Source organism: Pelophylax lessonae (assembly GCF_965119305.1).
Source record: "Pelophylax lessonae genome assembly, chromosome: 12".
NCBI lineage: Eukaryota > Metazoa > Chordata > Amphibia > Anura > Ranidae > Pelophylax > Pelophylax lessonae.
The window spans coordinates 24,788,585-24,811,644 of NC_138779.1; the positions used below are offsets into that span (position 1 = coordinate 24,788,585).

The 23,060-nt window shown below is 45.4% G+C and overlaps 1 protein-coding gene across 1 annotated transcript in view; it reads right to left on the minus strand.

Moving 5' to 3' along the window:
- The window catches only part of UBE4B (ubiquitination factor E4B), a 148,224-nt gene that overhangs the window by 69,821 nt on the left and 55,343 nt on the right, over positions 1-23,060 (minus strand). Inside the window, exon 3 of the mRNA XM_082273634.1 lies at positions 5,336-5,471. Coding sequence (XP_082129760.1) covers positions 5,336-5,471 — 136 coding nt within the window. The remainder of the gene's footprint in view (positions 1-5,335; positions 5,472-23,060) is intronic.

Consider the following 23,060-nt stretch of genomic DNA (forward strand, 5'->3'; position numbering starts at 1 on the left):
AGTTTGACACGTGTGCTTTAGGGGCTGTTTCTCTGCTAAAGGGACAGGCTGACTTTGCCGCATTAAGGGGGCCAATGGACGGGGCCATGTATTGTAAACCAGAACACTGAAGATGGGTCTTCCAGCATGACAATGACCCAAAACATATCACCAAGGAAAAAAAGGAAGAAGCACATTAACATCATGGAGTGGCCTAGCCAGTCTCAAGACCTTAATCCTATAGAAAATTTATGGAGGGAGCTGAAAGTGAGTTGCCAAGTGACAGCCAGGAAACCTTAGGATTTAGAGAAGAACTGTAAAGAAGAGTGGACCAAAATCCCTCCTGAGATGTGTGCAAACCTGGTCAACTACAAGAAACGTCTGACCTCTGTGCTTACCAACAAGGGTTTCTCCACCAAGTACTAAGTCTTGTTTAGCTTGGGGATCAAATACTTAATTTTACTCAATGAACTGCAACTCAATTTATAATGTATCATGTGTTTTTTCTGGATTTTTGGTTAATTTTCTGTCTCTATCAGCTATGATAATTCTAGACCCTTAAATTTTCTTTGCAAGTGGGCAAACTTACAAAATATGCAGGGGATGAGAAAAGGATTGTACCCTTAACAAAAGGTGTCCCCCCATAGAGCCCAATTTCAGGTCAAATAGGGCAGAGTTTAACCCCAGCCAGAACATAAAGTGAACACATGAACTATAAATATAGCAAACCTCAAAATGGTGCCTTTACATCTGTCCGCTTCAGTTTGTGCATTACATCTTTATCTAGGGATCCCGTGTCAGAGCTCTGGTCTACCTTTCTCTGCTTCACAAATTCAATATTGGCCAGGGAGATTGCACACCTCAGTTATTGACCAACAGTGTGGCTTGAGACGTGGGAGCGGCGAATGTGAGCCGTGTGTGAGATCTCCCACTACTCTTGCTACAAAAAGGATGTGATCGGCTTCCATCGGAACATAGGGAGGATGTACTCTAAAGAACGTTAACAAAGGCTTGCTCACAGAATTGCCTGGCTTCTCAGCAGGTCTTCTACAGCATGTCTTAGTCCAGGTTCACACTACAGCAATGACAGACATCGCATGTGATTCGGAGCGCAGTGCTCTGAAAATCACATGCAAAGTCTGTGCGATGCAAATTCAGTCATACAGATTGTATGGCAGAATTTGCATCGGATTCGGACACAACATGCACAGGACCCTTTTGGATGCGCAGCAGAATCGCATTGCATGTGTGTTCACACCTATGCGATCAGATTCATATCCGAACTGACAGTTCGCACTGCAATATGCAAAACGATCTGGGGGTGCCATTAACTTTGTATCGACACCCCCAGCGATTCTCATTTGGCAGTGTGAACTGCTTGCGAGTAGAAATGATTCTGGAACCCGCAGTGGATTTGCAGGGTTCCCGCATCGCGTATATGTGAACCGGGTCTTAAAAACAAGCTAAAAAAAGTGCTGGTTCACATTTGTGCGATGACAGAGATCGCATGAAATTCGGAGCGCACTGCTCCTAAATTACATGCGATCTCTGTGCGGTGCAAATTCAGCCATACAGTTTATTACAGTTTTTCTGCCTAGTCATTTGCACCGCAATCACACTAAAACACGCACAGGACACTTTTTTTAGTCCGCAGCAGAATCGGATCGCATGGTGGTTCACACTAGTGCGATCAGATTCTGTGCAAACTTTCAGATCGCACTGTGATATGCGATCTGATCTGAGGGTGCCGTTAACTTTTAACTGACACCCCCAGCGTATCGCATATGGCAGTGTGAACTGCCAGGGGTGTGGATTTAATGCGGGAACACGCTGTATATTCGCAGCGTTCCCGCATCGCACAAATGTGAACCGGCACTAATTGTGTGAAGAATTACTGATACATAAAGTGTTGGTAAACCCGGGCAACATTGTGTTTATGTAAATGTGGTTTTTCAGCAATAGGGACAGTGACAGGTCTATGGGGTCAATTCACTGCGATATAGAGGTCACGTGACTATTTTTTATTTTTTTTGGGGGGAAATATTGCATGAGATAATAAAAAGGGTCAATTCATCAAAGTAAAAATATTAAATGTAAAATGGATACTGCACATTTGTTAAAATAGTGAGATAAATACCCAAGAATCATTAAAGTCAATTAACTAAAAAAATTTAAAAAACACGCTCATTTGTCATTTATCACCTGGTGTTTGCTGGCGGTATTTTAGAAAATGTAAAAAAAATAAATAAAATAAAAAAATAAAAAAAAAAAAATCGCTCCTGTTCACACCGAATTTGACTTCAAAATCATGCTACTTCACTTAAAATGGTACAATTTAAAAGCCTCAGGTCAGTGAGACCTCAGGTGCGACTTAGCTGACATCTGTGCGACTTCATGCTCAGATGTCTACGCAAGTCGTGCCTGAAATTGCCAAAAGCAGTGCAGGAACTTTTTCAAATTGTTTGGCATCGCATGAATTTGAACAGCTTCATTGCGGTCATGCGATTTGGACCGGTCAAGCTGCACCAGCATGAACGAGGGGCTTAGAGGAACTCTGCACTAACCATGAAGTGAGATGTATACAATGTATCAGTGTGAAAATATTCTCCTCTAAGCTCAGGAATGTAAATTGCAACATTTCATCAGAGGGAGCTCATTTTGCAAATGAAAAACACAGAGAATGTTTTCATAGTTTTACAATATTGCTGCGTTCCTTCCGGTGCAGTGTTAGCCTGTTAAAAAAAAAAAATTTGCGCAAAAATAACGCAAAATTTAGGAGCTAAAAATTGCAAAACCTAACTATTTAACACATTTGGTTTTAATGTTTTTCAGTGAATTGACTACTTTTGAGATAAATACCGCATGAGTTATTTTAAACGCAAAAATTCATGTGGTATTTATCTCTTCGTGAACTGACCCCCAATTTCTCTTTCGTTTAGATTCTTGACCAGTGGTTATACTGCCCCCTACAGGATTAGGACACTAGGCAGAAGAACGAACTCAACTACGCCTTTGGGCAGTCCCAGGGGGTATTACTCCCCCTCTCTGCTTTAGCTTTTCAGTTTTTTTCTGCCTAGTCAGGAGTAAGGACCTAGTTCCTTGCTGGGATCTCAGGTCCTGGAAATTTGTTTTCGCCTGTATTTTTTTTCCTGCGAGATCTACAAACAACTGCCGGATTGGGCGATGGGCTGGATAATCTAGACCCAGTGGTCACTGGTCACCCCATCTGGCCAGCAAGCGCAGACCCCAGCTCCGCGCTAGTTTAGCCGCGACATAGCCCCATTAGGCGGGGGCTGGTCTGCGAATTAAATGCTTCGCCAGGTCGCATACCACCAGGCCTTGGCCTGCGTGTCACAGCATTACTCCTGGCTGACAGCTCGATTTCAATGGCGAGGGGTTCTGTCTGGAGCGGTGCCCGCCTGGTTGCCGGTGTGGTAAGTAGCCGTCGCCCCCCCCCCCCCCACGAGGGTTTCGAGGTGGACGCGGGCCCCTCCCCAGGACGGTCGGACCCCCGGGTTCCCCTCCTTCCTGTTAGGACCCCCTGCCTTCTTGGAGTCCCTGTGGGTCATCTAGCCGCCTATTTGGGGTAGTGTGGTGGTTTGGGCTTTTATTTTTGGAGCTGAATGGGCTGGGCTGAGGGACTGTACCTGGTGGGGGCTCCTGCCCGAGCGGAACCGCCATTTTGTTGTGGCCTATGTTTTGTATAGGCCGGTGGCCATGTTTGTGTAGTCTGGCGACCTATTTTCATTGGTCCGGCATAGGAATCAGCGGTGGCAATTACGAAGGAGCCTCTGGGCAGCGATTTCGGCTGTGGGAGCCCCTCCTTGTCACTGGGTGCCGACTCCTGAGTCACTTTGTTTCCTGGACGCCAAACCTGCAGTGCAGTTTATCCTGGTGCTGCCGGTGCCTGTCTGGTGTGGTGGCGAGTCTGGTAGGGTTCTCCCTCTCTCTGCTGCAGGATTGTGGGGTGCTCTGTTGCTGGCGACTGGGTGGTGTTCCCAGCATGGCGGAATTGTCCCTTAGCTGTGTTTGCCACTTTTTGTGGGGGTTTCCATTATTTACTCATGGAGCCTTTTGAGCACATTTCCCCACCCGACCCCCTCTCAGTGGCTGCGGGGCACACCAGTGCCCAACCATCCACTGATGCACTGACGACGGTCCTGGAGTCCTTTGTTTCGAGGGTGGTGGCGGCTTTTGGGCTGCGTGCTAGCAAAAAGTGCCCCTGCCTTATCCATCTCCTCAGATCCTGAGTCCGATTCGGCCACCGTGGACGTGGCCCACCCTGTGGGGTCTGCAGCCACGTGCCCTGACTTTTTGATCAGTGCTAAAAATATCCACTGTCACTGTACTAAGGACACTGGCAGGGAAGGGGTTATCAGGAGCAATCACAGGGTTAACTGTGTGCCTAGCCAGAGGTTTTAGTACAGTGGGGGAGGTGCTTTTACTAGGGAAAGACATGGATCCTTGTCTCTGCTTTGTAGGAACACAGGATCCATTGTCTTCCCTACTGACAGAACGGCAATCTGCCTTGTTTACACACAGACTGTCGTTCTGGCTCTGTAACAACAAACGATCAGCGGATGCCGGCAGCCATCGAGTCCGCGGGCAGCTGTGGATCGACTCCCGCTGTGCATAATCACAGCGGGAACAAGCCGCAAGCATGCGTACATGCTACCTGAAAGTGCGGGATCATGTAAATATACGTAATCCGGCGCATAGCGGCCGCCCTGTAGTAATAAAACGGTTATAGGGCGGCTGTGAAGTGATTAGCGAGACGGTGAGAGCCTGAGCCAGCTGCCCCTGTCCCCTCTACGGTCCAGCGCTCCAGTGACCGTTGGACAGGTAGAGCACAGAGCCAGTAAGGCTGGCCATACATGTTCAAGCTTCTTTAAAAGTTTCCTTTAGATTTACCTTAAACTATATAGTGCAAGGGCCTGGGCCTACATAGAGCCTGGGCCTACACAGGGCCTGCCTAATTGGATACAACTGATAGCTGTTAAGGTTTTACCTTAAAATTATAGTTTTTTTTTGGCAAATCTAAAGGAAAATTGAACGTGTATGGTCACAGCCTTACTTCCTAGCCGCTGTGTTCGGGGAAGGTGCCCTGAATAAGTTCCAGGTCAGAGTTTATAAATGACTTCAGACTCTCTCCAGCCCCCATGTGACATGCTGGGCATTTAAGTAGCCAGTCACCCGCACTGCAATGTGTATAGAAAGGTAGCGTGTCCCCCATTCTCACAAGTACTGGTTATTTCTCTTGCTCCTGGTGGCGGAAAGCAGTGGTGGTAGAGTGAAGGTAAGGTGAATATATGAAGTCAGCAAGTCTACACACATAAAAACAGGCAAAGTGTGTTACCTTTTCTCACAGGCAACGCTGTCGATATCCATGCTCTGGGACCGGGACAGAGACTGAGACTGGGTTTCAAGGCTGTTTGATGGAGAACTGCTGAGCGAACTGACCCCCTCACTGCTCTGGCTACGATGGGCCACCCCTGTAAAAAAATAAGAGAAAAATACAATAAAACTACTAGATAAGACAAAAAAAATAAAAAAAATCAGACCTGTGACTAGTGCTGCTCATAGAACTGTGCCATCATACTTTTAGACACAAAAATATACAAGGATTGTTAGGACATAAGCAGACCTAAATGCTCCCAAGCCGTTATTATAGCCAAAATTCAGCCCCCCATCACTAATCATGTATGCAAACAGGCCTGGCTCGTGTATAGCTTGCATTTAACAGGCAGAGACTCCTCCACAATTATGTACCAACACAAAACTCATATATGTCATGTCCTATCAAACATTGTAATCATCAGATGCAATTCATGATGGAAGTAGAGCCCTGGTGCCCAACCTGCGGCCCTTTGGTATATGATGTGTGGTTCTTGGACCTCAGTCTGTAGTGGGAACATTCATTAGGGTAATAGCATTGATCTCTACCAAATTTACGTAACATCTTCCCAGTTTCGTATCGTCTTCTGCTGCATATCTCCATCCAACAATGTATCCTGGCCTCTCACTCTGACCCTCATTTTCTCTATTAGATCTGCAGCCTCCGACAGTCCTCTCAAGCATTACATACACTCCCCGGCCACTTTATAAAAGGTACACCTTGCTAGTACCGGGTTGGACCCCCTTTTGCCTTCAGAACTGCCCTCATTCTTTGTGGCATAGATTCAACAAGGTGTTGGAAACATTCCTCAGAGATTTTGCTCCATAGGGACATGATAGCATCACGCAGTTGCTGCAGATTTGTCGGCTGCACATCCACCAGGTCAATCTCCTGTTCTACCACATCCCAAAGGTGCTCTATTGGATGAGATGTGGTGAGTGTGGAGGCAATTGGAGGACAGTGACATGTTCAGGAAACCAGTGGTGAGATGATTGGAGCTTTGTGACATGGTGCATTATCCTGCTGGAAGGAGCCATCAGAAGATGGGGACACTGTAGTCATAAAGGGATGGACATGGTCCCCAACAATACTCAGGTAGGCCGTGGTGTTTAAATGCTGCTCAGTTGGTATTAAGGGGCCAAAAGTGTGCCATGAAAATATCCCCCACACCATTACGCCACCACCACCAGCCTGAACTGTTGATGCAAGGCAGGATGGACCCATGCTTTCATGTTGTTTATGCCAAATTCTGACCCCATCTGAATGTCGCAGCTGAAATCCAGACTCATCAGACCAGGCAACGTTTTTCCAATCTTCTATTTTCAATTTTGATCACTCTGTATAAAATTGTAGCCTCAGTTTCCTGGTCTTAGCTGACAGGAGTGGCACCCAGTGTGGTCTTCTGCTGCAGCCCTTCCGCTTCAAGATTTGATGTGTTGTGTGTTAAGAGATAGTATTCTAAATACCATGGTTGTATCGAGTGGTTATAGGAGTTACTGTTGCCTTTATCATCTCAAACCAGTCTGCCCATTCTCCTCTGACATCAACAAGGCATTTTCCTCCACACAACAGCCCTCACTGGACATTTCCTCTTTTTCGGACCATTCTCTAAAAACTCGAAAAGATGGTAAACCCGAAAGATGCCTGTGTGTGAAAATCCCAGAAGAGTAGCAGTTTTTTAAATACTCAGACCAGCCCGTCTGGCATCAATAACCATGCCAAGTTCAAAGTCACTTAAAGACCCTTTCTTTAGAACATAAGTGGACAACCACTATAGTAGAGGACGCGTAATGGGTTTATCGAAGCAACGTTCACTTCTTCAGACACAAAAGCCAGCTAGAGGTCCTCTGTGTGCAACAAAAAATAAATCTCTTACCTTCTCATCAGCGCATTAGAAGCTGGGTGTTCTGATGTGAGTGAGAATGACAGCTGCAATCTCATTGGCTGGCATGGGTAAAGGACAGTTGTTTTTGCTTAGCATTTCTACATTGGCCCTGCTATTTTCTATATCTGGCTGAAGATATTCTGTACTTGCTAGCCTTACTCGGAAAATAAATATTTTTGCCCCAGTGAACCACAGAGCACATGAGGACACAAGATCCTGAGTGCTGTTAACTATCCACTCAAATAGATATAAATTCATTAGAACCAAAGATACAATTCCCTAAAGACAGACTGGGGCAGAGGGAAGGCTCCTACCCGCACATGTAACCAGTGACAGACTAGCAGACATACACAGAACTAACACCTCCGCAGAGGAAAAGCACAACAGTGACTGCTAGTGGTGCACCCAAATGTAAGGTCCGGTGCCGAAACCGAAAATTCAGGGTGCACTTGGCTGAAAACCTAAAACGGACAGTAATAAAGAAAAAAAAAAAAGAAATGTGGCTTGCATTGACATCAATAGGGAGAGGGGCCTTTATGTATTTATGTATTGAAGTCAATGGAGGGGCCTTTATGTATTGAAGTCAATGGAGATGGGGGGGGGAGGTTGTTTTTGCCCACAAGCCCAACGGGACAGCGTTTTTGCCCTCAAGTCCAACGGGACGGCGTTTTTGCCCTCAAGTCCAACGGAACGCAATTTTTCACTGAAGTCAATGGGATGCAGCATGCCATTACTGGCGCCTTCCGTTAACCCTATTTTTGGCAGCCGATATATCGGTACATCCCTAATGACTGCAGCTTCGACAACCTGGAATGATGGCAGGCACAACTCCATCCTACAGACACTGGATATCCTCAGCTGGTGAGGTTCATTTAATCTGTTCTAATCCGACATGAAAAGATGTCCACTGTAAAAGCTGAATTTCTGGTAAAAACAAATGTATTCTGACACAGCTGATAAAAAAAAAAAGATTCAGTTACTTTTGTCAGCAACCTGTATTCCCCTGCAAAGCAAATCTTTATGACTGGGGGAAGTAGGGAAAGCACTAGTAGACAATCAGGCAATACTGCATTGCACAGTGCTGTTTGCCCAACAGCAAGAGCTTTCTGGGAGCTAGAGGGAGCAAAGGGATGACATCATCCAACTGCCGCTCATTCATTGTCACAGGCTGGGGCAGGTCTTAGGTCAAGTTGTATTTCTTAAAGCAGCTTTAATCTGACCTCCCCTTGCACTCTCACTGGCATCGACCTCTTCACCGAGTCGTCTTCTGGGTGCTGAACCTCTTCACCGGGTCGTCTTCTGGGTGCTGAACCTCTTCACCGGGTCGTCTTCTGGGTGCTGAACCTCTTCACCGGGTCGTCTTCTGGGTGCTGAACCTCTTCACCGGGTCGTCTTCTGGGTGCTGAACCTCTTCACCGGGTCGTCTTCTGGGTGCTGAACCTCTTCACCGGGTCGTCTTCTGGGTGCTGAACCTCTTCACCGGGTCGTCTTCTGGGTGCTGAACCTCTTCACCGGGTCGTCTTCTGGGTGCTGAACCTCTTCACCGGGTCGTCTTCTGGGTGCTGAACCTCTTCACCGGGTCGTCTTCTGGGTGCTGAACCTCTTCACCGGGTCGTCTTCTGGGTGCTGAACCTCTTCACCGGGTCGTCTTCTGGGTGCTGAACCTCTTCACCGGGTCGTCTTCTGGGTGCTGAACCTCTTCACCGGGTCGTCTTCTGGGTGCTGAACCTCTTCACCGGGTCGTCTTCTGGGTGCTGAACCTCTTCACCGGGTCGTCTTCTGGGTGCTGAACCTCTTCACCGGGTCGTCTTCTGGGTGCTGAACCTCTTCACCGGGTCGTCTTCTGGGTGCTGAACCTCTTCACCGGGTCGTCTTCTGGGTGCTGCATCTCTTCACCGGGTCGTCTTCTGGGTGCTGCATCTCTTCACCGGGTCGTCTTCTGGGTGCTGCATCTCTTCACCGGGTCGTCTTCTGGGTGCTGCATCTCTTCACCGGGTCGTCTCCTGGGTGCTGCATCTCTTCACCGGGTCGTCTCCTGGGTGCTGCATCTCTTCACCGGGTCGTCTCCTGGGTGCTGCATCTTTGGCCATTTTGATTGCCAAGCCAGTCTGACAATTCTTGTGCATGCATCCACTTGTCCAACACCTACAAAAAGCGATCCACTGTAGAATGCTTTTCAGAGGGATGGCAAGCATTGTCGCATGTGTAATCCTGGCACTACTGTGTTGTCTAGATAGGATGTTGGGATCGAAAGACAGTTGGGATCGAAAGACTGCTTTACAGAATAAATGTTTTAGCACTTAAAGCTGAATTCTGGGTGCAAAAACTCATTTATCTATATTACTCAAAAGCCACAAAGGATAAAAACTTGCTTTGTGTGCACCAAATTAGCAAGCCAAGATAATACATTGTAAGAGTAGTGATGACCTGATCACTGTGCTGTGCATAAGCTGCGCAGAGAGCAGAGTTGTGGGAGAGCTGTGGGAGGATGCCTGCAGGCAACTACAAGAGGGGGCGGAGACAAGACCAGTCAGCCTGCACAAGGAGGAAGAGCAAAAGAAACCGGTAGGGTTGCACCGATACTGTACTGATGCTTTTGGCCAAGTACTCGCCGATACCCAATACTGATACTTGGCGGTTCAATTTGCATCAATACAAAAATCACCCACAACAGGCTGCCTGCAGAAAACTAGAGGAGGGGGCGAAGACAAGACCAGTCACCCCTGCACAAGGAAAGAGCAGCAGCAGTGACAAGACCAGTCACCCTGCACAAGGAGGGAGAGCAGCAGTGACAAGACCAGTCACCCTGCACAAGGAGGGAGAGCAGCAGTGACAAGACCAGTCACCCTGCACAAGGAGGGAGAGCAGCAGTGATAAGACCAGTCACCCGGCACAAGGAGGGAGAGCAGCAGTGACAAGACCAGTCACCCGGCACAAGGAGGGAGAGCAGCAGAGACAAGACCAGTCAGCCGGCACAAGGAGGGAGAGCAGCAGAAACAAGACCAGTCAACCCTGCACAAGGTGGGAGAGCAGCAGAGACCAGACCAGTCAGCCGGCAGAAGGAGGGAGAGTAGCAGTGACAAGACCAGTCAGCCGGCACAAGGAGGGAGAGCAGCAGTGACAAGACAAGTCAACCCTTCACAAGGAGGGAGAGCAGCAGAGACAAGACCAGTCAACCCTGCACAAGGAGGGAGAGCAGCAGTGTCAAGACCAGTCAACCCTGCACAAGGAGGGAGAGCAGCAGTGTCAAGACCAGTCAACCCTGCACAAGGAGGGAGAGCAGCAGAGACAAGACCAGTCAGCCGGCACAAGGAGGGAGAGCAGCAGTGACAAGACCAGTCAACCCTGCACAAGGAGGGAGAGCAGCAGTGTCAAGACCAGTCAGCTTGCACAAGGAGGGAGAGCAGCAATGACAAGACCAGTCAACCCTGCACAAGGTGGGAGATCAGCAGAGACCAGACCAGTTCCCCTGGACAAGGGGGAACAGTGAAAAGCTCAGTCACCCATCACAAGGAGGGAGAGCAGCAGTAACCAGTAGGGTTGCACCGATACTGTTTTTCTTTACAAATGCACTTCTGGAAGAATGGTCAAACATTCCCATAGACACACTCCTAAACCTTGTGGACAGCCTTCCCAGAAGAGTTGAAGCTGTTATAGCTGCAAAGGGTGGGCCAACTCAATACTGAACCCTACGGACTAAGATGCCATTAAAGTTCATGTGCGAGTAAAAAGTCCCAATACTTTTGGTAATATAGTGTATATTAGAAATGTCAGTGTCCACCACACCACAGCAACCAAAAACAAGCTGCTGCTGGTTAGAAAAGGAGCACCATGACCCGATTCCTTGCTCCACACCCCTTCCTCCACGACAGGTTTCACAATCGAGGCACATTGCCCTTTAAGTCTATACACGAGAATCTCTGCGATAAAAGCGCAGCCTTGAAATTTTATTCAACAGCTGCTTTTTAACAGTTGCTATGGCAACAATCATTTATTGAGGCCTGTCTCTCTTATGCACAAAGTTGTACAGACAAAAGCACAGAAGTGCTGCTCCCATCACGCCGAATCCTTCTCGCCAAGAGAGCAAAAATAGGCAATTTATACACTGCAAAGCTATCTGTAGCTTCTGTCAAACGCTTCTATTACTTATCCCATCCCCCCTCAGAAGAAAAAAAAAAAAGACTATCCTTGTAAGTACAGAAGAAGGCGTATTTGACGATAATTAGGTCGTTGTTCTTTGTAGGCTTCTGTTGGAGACCAGACAACCAAAAAGACAGTTGTCACTTTATTTGCTGGCCAGAAAATCAGCTGTGTGTTGGACCATGTTGATTCCTGCTATACCACACCAATTTTATCCCTTTCGTTTTTACAGTTTTTTCACACATGCCAAAATATTAATTTTAAGCCTTAAGATTAAACCCCCAAAAGTATTCATTTTCTTAAAGCAGAGACCCTGGAAAATAAAATAGTGGCAGCTCCAATTTTTTGACATTAGTGCAACGGTTTATTCAAGCCCAAATTTTCTGTAAAAAATGCACCGTCACATTTTGTGTACAAAACTGCATTACCTAATGTTTTAGTAAAACATAACTTAACCACTTGCCGACCGCCGCACGACTATTTACTGCGGCGGTCAGCCCCTCACAGGCAGAGTGACGTAGGTCTACGTCGCTATCCTGTGATGGTCTAGGGAGCGAGCGCGCGCCACCGGAGGCGTGGTCACGGACCCCCGCGCGTGTGACCGGCGGACATCGGCGATCGTCGGGGGAGAGGGAGAAAGTCAGGTGGCTAGTGTAAACAAGCCGCCTGTCATTCTCCCCGGTGTATGAATCATGAACATACGGTTCTACTATGTAGAACCGTTGATCACTGTTCATACATCTGAAGCCACAGCCAATCACAGTTAGAATCACGCCCCTAGTTAACCCCTTCACTGCCAGTGTAATTTTACAGTAACAGTGCATATATATAGCACTGATTACTGTAGAAATGTCACTGGTAACCCCAAAAAGTGTCAAAAATGTCCGCCAAGGGTCCAATCTGCCTGCCGCAATGTCGCAGTACCGGGAAAAAAAAAAAAAACACAACAACAAAAATGACAAAAATCTTTCCCTTTGTTAGTAAATGCGATAACTTTTGCGCAAACCAATAAAAATACGCTTTTTGCGATTTTTTTTTTTTTTACCAAACATATGTAGCATAAAACAAATTGGCCGAAAATGTTAAAAAAATTTAGATTTTTACATTTTTTTGGGGGGGAAATTTCATATAAAAAAAATATTGTTATTTTTGCAAAATTGACGCTCTTTTTTTGTTTATAGCGCATGATCAAAAAAAAAAAAAAAAAAAAAAAAAAAAAAAAAAAAAAAATCGCACAGGTGATCAAATAACACCAAAAGAAAGCTTTGTTTGTGGGAAAAAAAAGGACGTCAAATTTGTTTGGGTACAGCGTCGCACGACCACGCAATTGTCCGTTAAAGTCACGCAGTGCCGAATCGCAAAATACCCCCTGGTCTTTTAGCAGCCAAATCCTCCGGGGCTTAAGTGGTTAAAGAGTAACTCCACTTTTGTTGAGGAAAAAAAAACATTCCCCTCTGGGTGATCTCTGTACATTGCAGGGATTATAACAAACTTTGTTGCAGATTCCTTCCTTTTGTTATTCTGAAGAAATCATTGTTTGTTCCTCTGTGCTGAGTGAGTCTAATGGGAGGGGTTTCATAGTTATCTATCAGCTATGGCAGCTGCAGGGCTCTAATAAGGAAGTCTGCTGGGCCTGCATCCCTTTAGACGTGTTCCTATTGGGAGTATCTCACCAAAAATGAAAGTTTTTGTTGCAGGGAATGCCAGAAATCTGACTTGTATCTTAGTGCAGACTTTTGGGAAAATTGGTGAGCCAATCACACAAGCAGGAAATTATGTTTCTGGGGGTGTGGTCAGTATACATTCTGTGTACAGAACACCTCCAGGTAGCCATATAGCATTGCATTTTCAGAAAATTACAACAGCTGCAGATTAAAAAGGAAAGGTCATTTTTAATAACATTCAATTACAATATGATTTATGTCGCAATTGTATATGCTATATTATTTTGTTCTTTATTTGCTATTTTTTTCAACGAAAGTGAAGTTACACTTTAAAGTATGTAAAAATATTTGATCGCCAAGCAAAACATACAAAATGTTATAAATGGAGTTGCAGTTCAGTGAGTAAAATAAGTATTTGATCCCCAAGCAAAACATGACTTAGTAGTTGGTGAAGAAACACTTGTTGTCAAGCACAGAGGTAAGACCTTTCTTGTAGTTGGTGACCAGGTTTGCACACATCTCAGGAGGGATTTTGGTCCATTCTCCTTTACAGATCTTCTCGAAATCCTTAAGGTTTCTTGGCTGTCACTTGTCAACTCTAAGTTTTAGCTCCCTTCATAAATTTTCTATAGGATTAAGGTCTGGAGACTGGGAAAGGTGAAAACCCAACCCTTAAGCGAATAAGCCTGGGTCACCGTCTGTCTCATCCATCTAGAAATGGTAGCAGAGGAAGCCCCTTCCGCAGCCTGTCCGTAAGCACAAAGAGCAAGTCTTACCTCAAAAAAGGACTTGGTGGCTGCCAAATAGACCCGAATAGCTCGAACATCATCCAAAGTATGTAAGGCCAATTCCCTGGGATCAGCTAGCCTGGGACACAAGGACGGCAGCACAATGTCCTCATTTAAATGGAAATCAGAGACAACCTTCGGGAGGAGCAACGGCCGTGGGCACAGGACCACCTTATCCCTGTGACTTACCAGATAGGGACAACAACAAGACAAAGCAGCCAACTCCAACACCCTGCGAGCAGAGGTGATAGCCACCAAATGAACCACCTTTGTGACAGCGTAAGTAAAGGGATCTCCCATAGGTCTTCAAATGGAGGGGTTTGAAGAACCGACAGAACCAGTTTCAAATCCCACGGTGGCAGAGGAGAACAAACAGGCAGAGTAAAATGACAAACCCCTTGAAGGTATGTACGCACCAATGAATGGGAAGCCCAAAGGTCTTTGAAGAAAGACTGCCAAGGCAGACACTTGGCCTTTCACGGTGCTCAAGCCAGTTACTGATCAACACCCCATTGAAGAAAGGCCAGAACCTGAGCCACTGAAAAGGAACGAGGATTGACTCCTCAAACCTCACACCAGGAAATGTACTCCTACGTCTGATGATGAAGCTTTCGAGATGTAGATCTCCTCGCATTAAACGTGGTGGGAATCACCGAGCCAGACAAGCCGCTGTCCTTCCGCACCGGACTCTCAACAGCAAGGCCGTCAAAGCCAGCAACCGTCAAACAGGATGGAAGATCGGCCCTAGAGACAACAGATCGTCCCTGAGAGGAAGCCTCCAGGGGGATGTTGGTGACCGGGCGCACCAGGTTGGCGTACCAAGACCGGCGAGGCCAGTCTGGAGCCACCAGAATGACCGGAATCCCTTCAGCCTCGATCCTGCGTAGAAGTCTCGAAAGAAGCTGGAGCAGAAGAAAGGCGTAAATCAGATGGTACCTGCTCTATGTCTGACGGGTCAGGGAAAACGTGGACTCAGACCTCGTAGGGTGGTCCCGCTGTTGTGGAAATTTTATTAATATTTGTGTGGACATTTTTCAGGATGTGTTTTAGTTAAAATTTCCATTATGTCTGCCAGTGTCAGTTTACCGGTTTTCACTATGCACAGCGAATATGGCTTTAACCAGCATTGAGGAAAGTCTGTTAATTGTGGAAACATTCCATTAAATGGAGAGTGCATACCCCTCGCCTGATCTCCTGAATGGAGGGCAGTCTGAGCAGCTAGCGAACGCCGGTCCAGATCTATGGCAGCGCGATGCGAAGTCCGCCACGCAAATGAATATCAGTCAGCCGGGGCCCCTCACTGGCGGAGATGCATTTGTGAGGTGGAATTATCGTTTTGATAAGTATCTGCCCTTTAGCTGGAATAACGACTGGTAGCTTTCTGCTATGCTTGATCCACATGATCGAAATACTGCTGCTAGATCCTTTGCAGATATAGTCTCACTTACTTGAACAGTGGTATAATCACCATCTGGCAGCCGTCCTACCAGACAGGGGCAGCCTAGGATTCCGCGGCCTAAATGTTTTCGGCCGCACAGCCCTGTATGCCACAAAACCGCAGTCCAAAGTTTCGGCCGTGGGAGCGCGGTCCACGGGGAACCCGCAACCAGCCCAAGGAGAGGAGACTGATGTCCTGGGGTACAATGGTTGCTTCAGCCGCAGCAACTGGGGCTGCACCATCCAAGGTCCAGCTAATAGGCCACAAAGACGCGGCCTAAATTTTTGGCCTGCCCAATCGAGTGATGCTCGGACCCACAGATACTGGTCCAGCCGCCCACCAGCTGTCCCAAGGGGATCCAAAAAGGGCCAACCACACCAAAAGTCAAGCGAGGGCAACAGGGGGACAGAGCGAGCCTGGACATCGGCCACCCCCCCCATGAGCACGGGTAGGTACGCCAGCTCAATGCCCGTGCCCCACATGGATCCAGAGAAGGAGAGGAGGCGCCCTTACTTACTGATCAGGCGAAGAGTGCAGGTAACACTCCCAAGACAGGAACCTCCTCGCCACTGAAGTGGGGGAGCTGTTGGTCAGAGGGAATGCTGAGACCCGGCCGTATGCAACCTTGTGAGATGTTTAACTCGTGGGCTAGCCCGTCAATTGGAGCTATGTCGTGGCTGACCGAGTGCAAAGCTACAGTCTGCGTGCACTTGCTGGCCGGACTGAGGGGACCACGAGAACTTCAATAGTCCAGCCCGTCGATGAGCCTGGCAGTTGCTGGAAAATCTCCACACGGGAAAAAAAAAAAGACACAGGAAGAAATGCAAAAACAAACAGCAAAAAATAGACAAAATGCCAGGACCAAGGACCCAGCAGGGAGACTAGGTCCTACTCGTGAACTAGGCAAACAAAAACTGAGTATCTCTAAGCAGAGAGGGGGATTATGCCAGCTGAGGACAGCCCACCCAGTATCTAAAGCACATGACTAAAAGATCTCATATATGATGCTGTGTGCTGGAACTCCAAAAAAATCTAATTCACCTCGGGTGACTTCCTAAGTACACCAAATCAGGGACAGTCCCTCCAAATCAGGGACAGTCCCTCCAAATCAGGGACAGTCCCTCCAAATCAGGGACAGTCCCTCCAAATCAGGGACAGTCCCTCCAAATCAGGGACAGTCCCTCCAAATCAGGGACAGCTCCTTGAAATCAGGAGAGCCCCTCGAATATTAATTGCGCCTAGTGCTGAAGTGCATTAACATTAGGTGCGTTAGACATTATTTTGCAGCAAACTCCTCTCCTGAACATGTTTTTTACCTGACTCCCAACGCTCCTGCCTCTAAAACCTGCAAACGCCTATGTGTGCAGGGACACAAACCTAACATGAAGGGGAGTTTGGAGGCAGAAAAAAAAAAAATTGCCATTTTAGACACCCATTGTGCATGATGTCTTACTAGTGTGTAATTACACAATTTTATTTACATGTCAGCCCTAAGAAGCAGTAGCAAACAATAGCATACATTTGCACTGCACACACAAAGTGGTTCTAAGTTTTTTTTTTTTTTTATATCTTAATGCATTCTATACATTAAGATAAAAAGACGTGTGTGCAGCAACCCCCCCCCTCAGCCCCTCAGCGATGTTGCACGAGAGCCTCAGCTGTCCAGGATTATCCCTCTTCATTGGCTAAAACAGCAGCGGGCCCCATTGGCTCCCGCTTCTGAGAAAGTCAGTAAGCCATTGAGGAGAGAGGGGGCGGGGCTGAGCTGCAACTCCGTGTCTGAATGGACACACAGAGCATTGGCTCGGGTGCCCCCATAGCAAGCTGCTTGCTGTGGGGGAAATCGCAGAAAGGAGGGGCTAGGAGAGCCAAGAGGAGGATCTGGGCTGCTCTGTGCAAAACTATTACACCGAGCAGGGAAGTATAACATGTTTGTTATTTTTAAACAAAAAACAAAATAAAAATTAGACTTCAATAAGTTTTATATAATACTTTGCATTCAGATCTGCATAAATTACAGATTTGAACATGGAAAGTCTATAAATCTGCAAATCAATAAAACTTCTGGTAATTCTGCAATGAAGGTCCTTCTGGCACTTCTTGTTATAGGGCGACTATGCTCTGTCTCTGCCTCCAAATGGTTCTCCTGCGTTGATACACTGGGCTCCCATGAAGACTACAGGCAGCCTTTTCAAGGCAAATTACACAGGTGTGGTCCACTGTTGTCACCATTAGGAAGTGCGCCTTAAGAAATGCCATGCAGCCATCACTGCAGTGCATGTAGACAGGAAGGTAGACATGTAGTCACCGCACCTTGCTCTGCCCCTCCAGTGCTCACTGGAGCGCCAGGCTTTGGCTGAGGACTGAAGCAGGTCGCTTCTGCCCCATCCTCTCACTGAGAGGTAGAATCAGCTGTCAGGTAGTTGAGTGGATCCTAACAATATAGGACGGCGGGACACAGGCGGAGACACACACCAGACGGCAAAAGTTTTTTTGAGGCTTACATGGGATATGAAAAAGATATAAAAGCAGCGCCAAAAATTATATTAAAAACCTCCAATAGCAGTCCAAAATGTCCAATAAAGTATATGGAGGAAGAAGAACAGGAGCAAGATCCCAAATCCCAATGGTGAAATCAGATGGAGCAAACACCCAGCCGTGATGTACACACTAACTGCTTACCAGATGGTGATCATATAGGGCGATGTACAAACTCAAACAATTTGACCAGGAAGGGATATGCCACAAGAACTGTTCATACTAACTCCGATGCAACTCCAGTAAACCTCAATGAAAAAAGGAGGACAATAGTGCAGACTGCATAGATTGACGTTTATTATGTAAAAGGATAATACTCACAATCTTGCGAATGTTAGGAGCATAACAATAAAAAGAATACCGCGGTGAGGAAAGCGTGCTGATCGTTCTGAAGTCGCCTGACGCGTGTCGTCAAAGTAATTGACATCATTTGACATGGGATATGGAACTATCTTTCCCTTTCCCTAAGACAGATGTATATCTCTTCAAATACCGTTACCTTATACCAACTACACCTAGGGCTGTAATCTCTCTCTCTATATATATATATATATATATATATATATATAGCCCATCATATATGAAAGTCAGTGGGATACTTCTATTTCAAATACTTGAAGTGTTTGCCCTTTAATATATTAGAAAAATAGAATAATCTTCTGAGCTGTGAACTTCCATCTTGACAGCTCACAAGCCAGGCGTAAATTTCTTGCCTGTTGGTGTAAGTGTTATCTGTCGCCCTGCTGTTCCCTATTCAAGACTAAATTGGAACCATAGGTGGGTCCCCCCCTTTTCACCCCCCACTGGCCATTGATCTGCCATGGATGATACAGTGTATTGCATCACAGGAGATAGTATTTAAACGTCTGAGGTCCAGAAGAAGTGCAATGCGAAACGCGTTGACCTTTCCAGACCAATACAACAATACGTACCTCTTGTAACGAATCATGCACAATGTCTGTATATCCATATTGAATCTGTATGGAGGTTTTTCTCCGTAAACAGTTTGATTTTAATATGTTGATTATGCACATATGCTTCTTTTTTTGATTATTCTTTTATATATGTTCTCAATAAAATACATACGTTTTTAACTAAATGATTTTGCCTGTCCAATATGTGCCTTTAAAGTCTGCCAAATGTTTGTTGTATCAACTGTTTCTTTCTTGTCCATAATTAGGATTATGGCACACGAGGGTTAGCTCAATTCTCTCTCCCCCCTTTAAGGTAGACATGTAGTCACCGCACCTTGCTCTGCCCCTCCAGTGCTCACTGGAGCACCAGGCTTAGGATGGGGCAGAAGCGATCTGCTTCAGTCCTCAGCCACTCACTGAGAGGTAGAGCCAGCTGTCAATCAGGTAGTTGAGTGGATCCTAACAATATGGTCATGATCCTTCCAGCCTAGAGCAGCTCTATTTAGTCAGCTGATGTGGCAATAGCCTGCTATCACCTAACTCTGGGTCACAGGAGGACAAAGTATTTGTGCTCCCATGACCTACAAGAGGAACATGGCCAAAAATGCTTTTAAAGAATAAAAAAAAAAAAGCAATTGTTATGCAATACAGTTTTAGCCACCAGTTCATAAAAGGATATTGGGGAACTGGAGAAAGTGCAGAGAAGGGCAACCAAACTGATAAAATGCATGGAGGAACTCAGCTATGAGAAAAGATTAGAGGAACTGAATTTATTCTCCCTCGAGAAGAGGAGAATAAGGGGGGAAATGATCAACATGTATAAATACATAAGGGGTCCATATAGTGAACTTGGTTTAGATATTAACTTTAACAACTTGAAGACTAAGCCTTTTTCTGACAAATGTTGCTTACAAGTTAAAATCATTATTTTTTGCTAGAAAGTACTTTGAACCCCCAACCTATATATTTTTTTAGCAGAAACCCCAGAAAATAAAATGGCAGTCGTTGCAATATTTTATGTCGCAGCATTTGCGCAGCAGTCTTTCAAACGCACTGTAATGAATGGGGAAAAAAAAAAACAGTAAAGTTAGCCAAAATTTTTTGGTCGTATAATGTGAAAGAGGATGTTATGCCGAGTACAAAGAAACTTAGCATGTCACGCTTTAAAATTGCGCACATTTGTGGAATGGCAACAAACTACGGTACTTCAAAATCTCCATACGTAACGCTTTAAAAAATTTGAATGGTTACCAGATTAGAGTTACAGAGTAGGTCTGGTGCTAGAATTATTGCTCTCGCTCTAACAATCACGGCGATACCTCACGTGTGTATTAAACACTGTTTACATTTACGGGAGCGACTTAGGTGTGCACTTGCTTCTGCGTATGAGCACGGAGGGATAGAGCGCTTTCAATTTTTTTTTTTCTTATTTAATTTTTACACTCTCCCTTTAAAAAATATGTTTTTTGTTCACTTAAACATACCTTGTGACAGCAATAGTCACGTCAGGGATTATTTTGGAGGGATCTGCGGTCTATAAGACCCCAAATCCCTCCTTTGCACTTAAAAGTATTCAATACGCCAAGTTTGGCTGTTTTGAATGCCGTCATTTTTTTAAATCTGGGGCCTTTAAGGCTCCAGTAAACCGGCAGTGATATCATGATGTCGCTTCCAGGTTACTAGATCCAAGACCTGATCAAAGCCAATTCTGGCTTTATTTGGGTCTCCGGCAGACGCTGGTCGCTCGGGCCTCCCTGCAAACATCACCCCGGTACAACCACTTGAACCAGAAGGACGTACAGGTATGATTTTGTGGCAAGTGGTTAAGGTCATCACAGAGAACAAGATTTCATCATCCAATTAAAAAAAAAATGTAAAAAAAAAAATGTCCTCATCAATTTAGGCCAATATGTATTCTGCTACATTTTTTTTTTTTTTTCTTTAACAAAAATGTCCCAATAACCGCATATTGATTGGTTTGCAATAAATGTATTTGGTTTGCAATAAATGTATTGAGTCTACAAACTAGGGAATAGATTTATGGAATTTTATTTTATTTTTATTTTTTTTACTAGTAATGGCGGTGATCAGTGATTTTTAGAAGCACTGCGGCAGACAAATCTGACACCAAGTGACACTTTTTGAAAACCAGTAACACCAATACAGTGACAGAGCTAAAAAAAAAAATAATATTGGACTTTATGGGCCATAAAAGGAGGGGTATTAGCAATCATATGTAATACAAAGTAAACATTTATTGAATTTACAAAAAATAAATACAGATATCCAGAATAAGACAATACATAGTGAAAAAAATTCCTAGTATGAATTAAAAAAGAAATAAAAAAAGGTCCAAAATATGCAATTGGGGTCTTCAAAGCCTGTGCTAAAAAAAATGCGCTGTCACTGTACTAATGACACTGGCAGGGGAAGGGTTAACATCAGGGGTGATCAAAGCGTTAAATGTGCTCCCTGGGAGTGCTTGCTAACTGTGTGGGGGAGATGCTTGGACTGGGGGAAGACAGAGATCCATGTTCCTGCTTAGCAGGGACACAAGATCTCCATCTTTCTCTCTCACAGAATGACAGTCTGCCTGGTTTACATAGGCAGACCGCTGTTCTTCTCTCACGCAACGATCGCCGGCTGCTGGGAACTTCGGGTCTGCCAGACAAGCTGATTGGCTCCTGCTGTGTCCAATCACAGGGGAAGCAGGGCGTCGTGCTTCCCAGACACAGTGCCCGAAATGACGTACAGGTACATAGTTTGGCGCAGGATGGCCGCCCTGCTGCAGTATTTCTGCGTGGGGCAGTCCAGAACAGGTTAAGAAAGGCCTGGATTCATTCTTAAATACACAAAATATAACTGGATAATAACATTTATAGGTAAAGTTGATCCAGTGAACATCAATGCCTCTTTCCAAAGTTAATGGGGCAAATTTAATCATGCTTTATCAGGGGTTTTTTTTTTTTTTTTGCCTTCCGCTGGATCAACTATGGGTATAAAATTGTATAATTTTTTTTCCTTCTATTGGTTGAACTGGTGTCTTTTTTTAGACTATGTAACTCCTGTATGTTTATGATACATAGTGTATTAGGCAAGCTAAACATCATTCAGTTCAGGTTTACATCCGCTGTAAACGCATGCAATGATTATACCAGTTGTTTAGCTTAAATCTTCAAACCAGACTGCCTGTTATTATGGCTACATTCCGAGAATAGCAGAAGAATTTCAGCAAGAGTTGCATAAAAGCAGTTTATGACCATAGTACAGCAGCTCTGCGATAGGGACTGGCTGGTTTGCTTGGTGCTGTATACTGAATAGAAAAAAACAAAGCAGAATTGTTGTCACTAATGAACGAAGTACAGTAAATCATTTGCTGTTCTAATGATTGCCTATAGCAATTTAGTCATCTTCCTTCTGATTTCAAACATTTGTGATGCTACTGATGCACAATGAAAGGATCAGTCGGTTTTTCTTAAAACAGATTGACACAAGGCTTGTTTGGTTTTGGAAAGAACAGCAAAAATAAACTGTTTTTTGTTCCCATTTGTGTTACTACTGAGAAGATTCACCCTACTTGTACTGGTGAGGGAAAGGGATAGGAAATTGTACTGGTGAGGGAAAGGGATAGGAAATTGTACTGGTGAGGGAAAGGGATAGGAAATTGTACTGGTGAGGGAAAGGGATAGGAAATTGTACTGGTGAGGGAAAGGGATAGGAAATTGTACTGGTGAGGGAAAGGGATAGGAAATTGTACTGGTGAGGGAAAGGGATAGGAAATTGTACTGGTGAGGGAAAGGGATAGGAAATTGTACTGGTGAGGGAAAGGGATAGGAAATTGTACTGGTGAGGGAAAGGGATAGGAAATTGTACTGGTGAGGGAAAGGGATAGGAAATTGTACTGGTGAGGGAAAGGGATAGGAAATTGTACTGGTGAGGGAAAGGGATAGGAAATTGTACTGGTGAGGGAAAGGGATAGGAAATTGTACTGGTGAGGGAAAGGGATAGGAAATTGTACTGGTGAGGGAAAGGGATAGGAAATTGTACTGGTGAGGGAAAGGGATAGGAAATTGTACTGGTGAGGGAAAGGGATAGGAGATTGTAATGGTGAGAGAAAGGGATAGGAAATTGTACTGGTGAGAGAAAGGGATAGGAAATTGTACTGGTGAGGGAAAGGGATAGGAAATTGTACTGGTGAGGGAAAGGGATAGGAAATTGTACTGGTGAGGGAAAGGGATAGGAAATTGTACTGGTGAGGGAAAGGGATAGGAAATTGTACTGGTGAGGGAAAGGGATAGGAAATTGTACTGGTGAGGGAA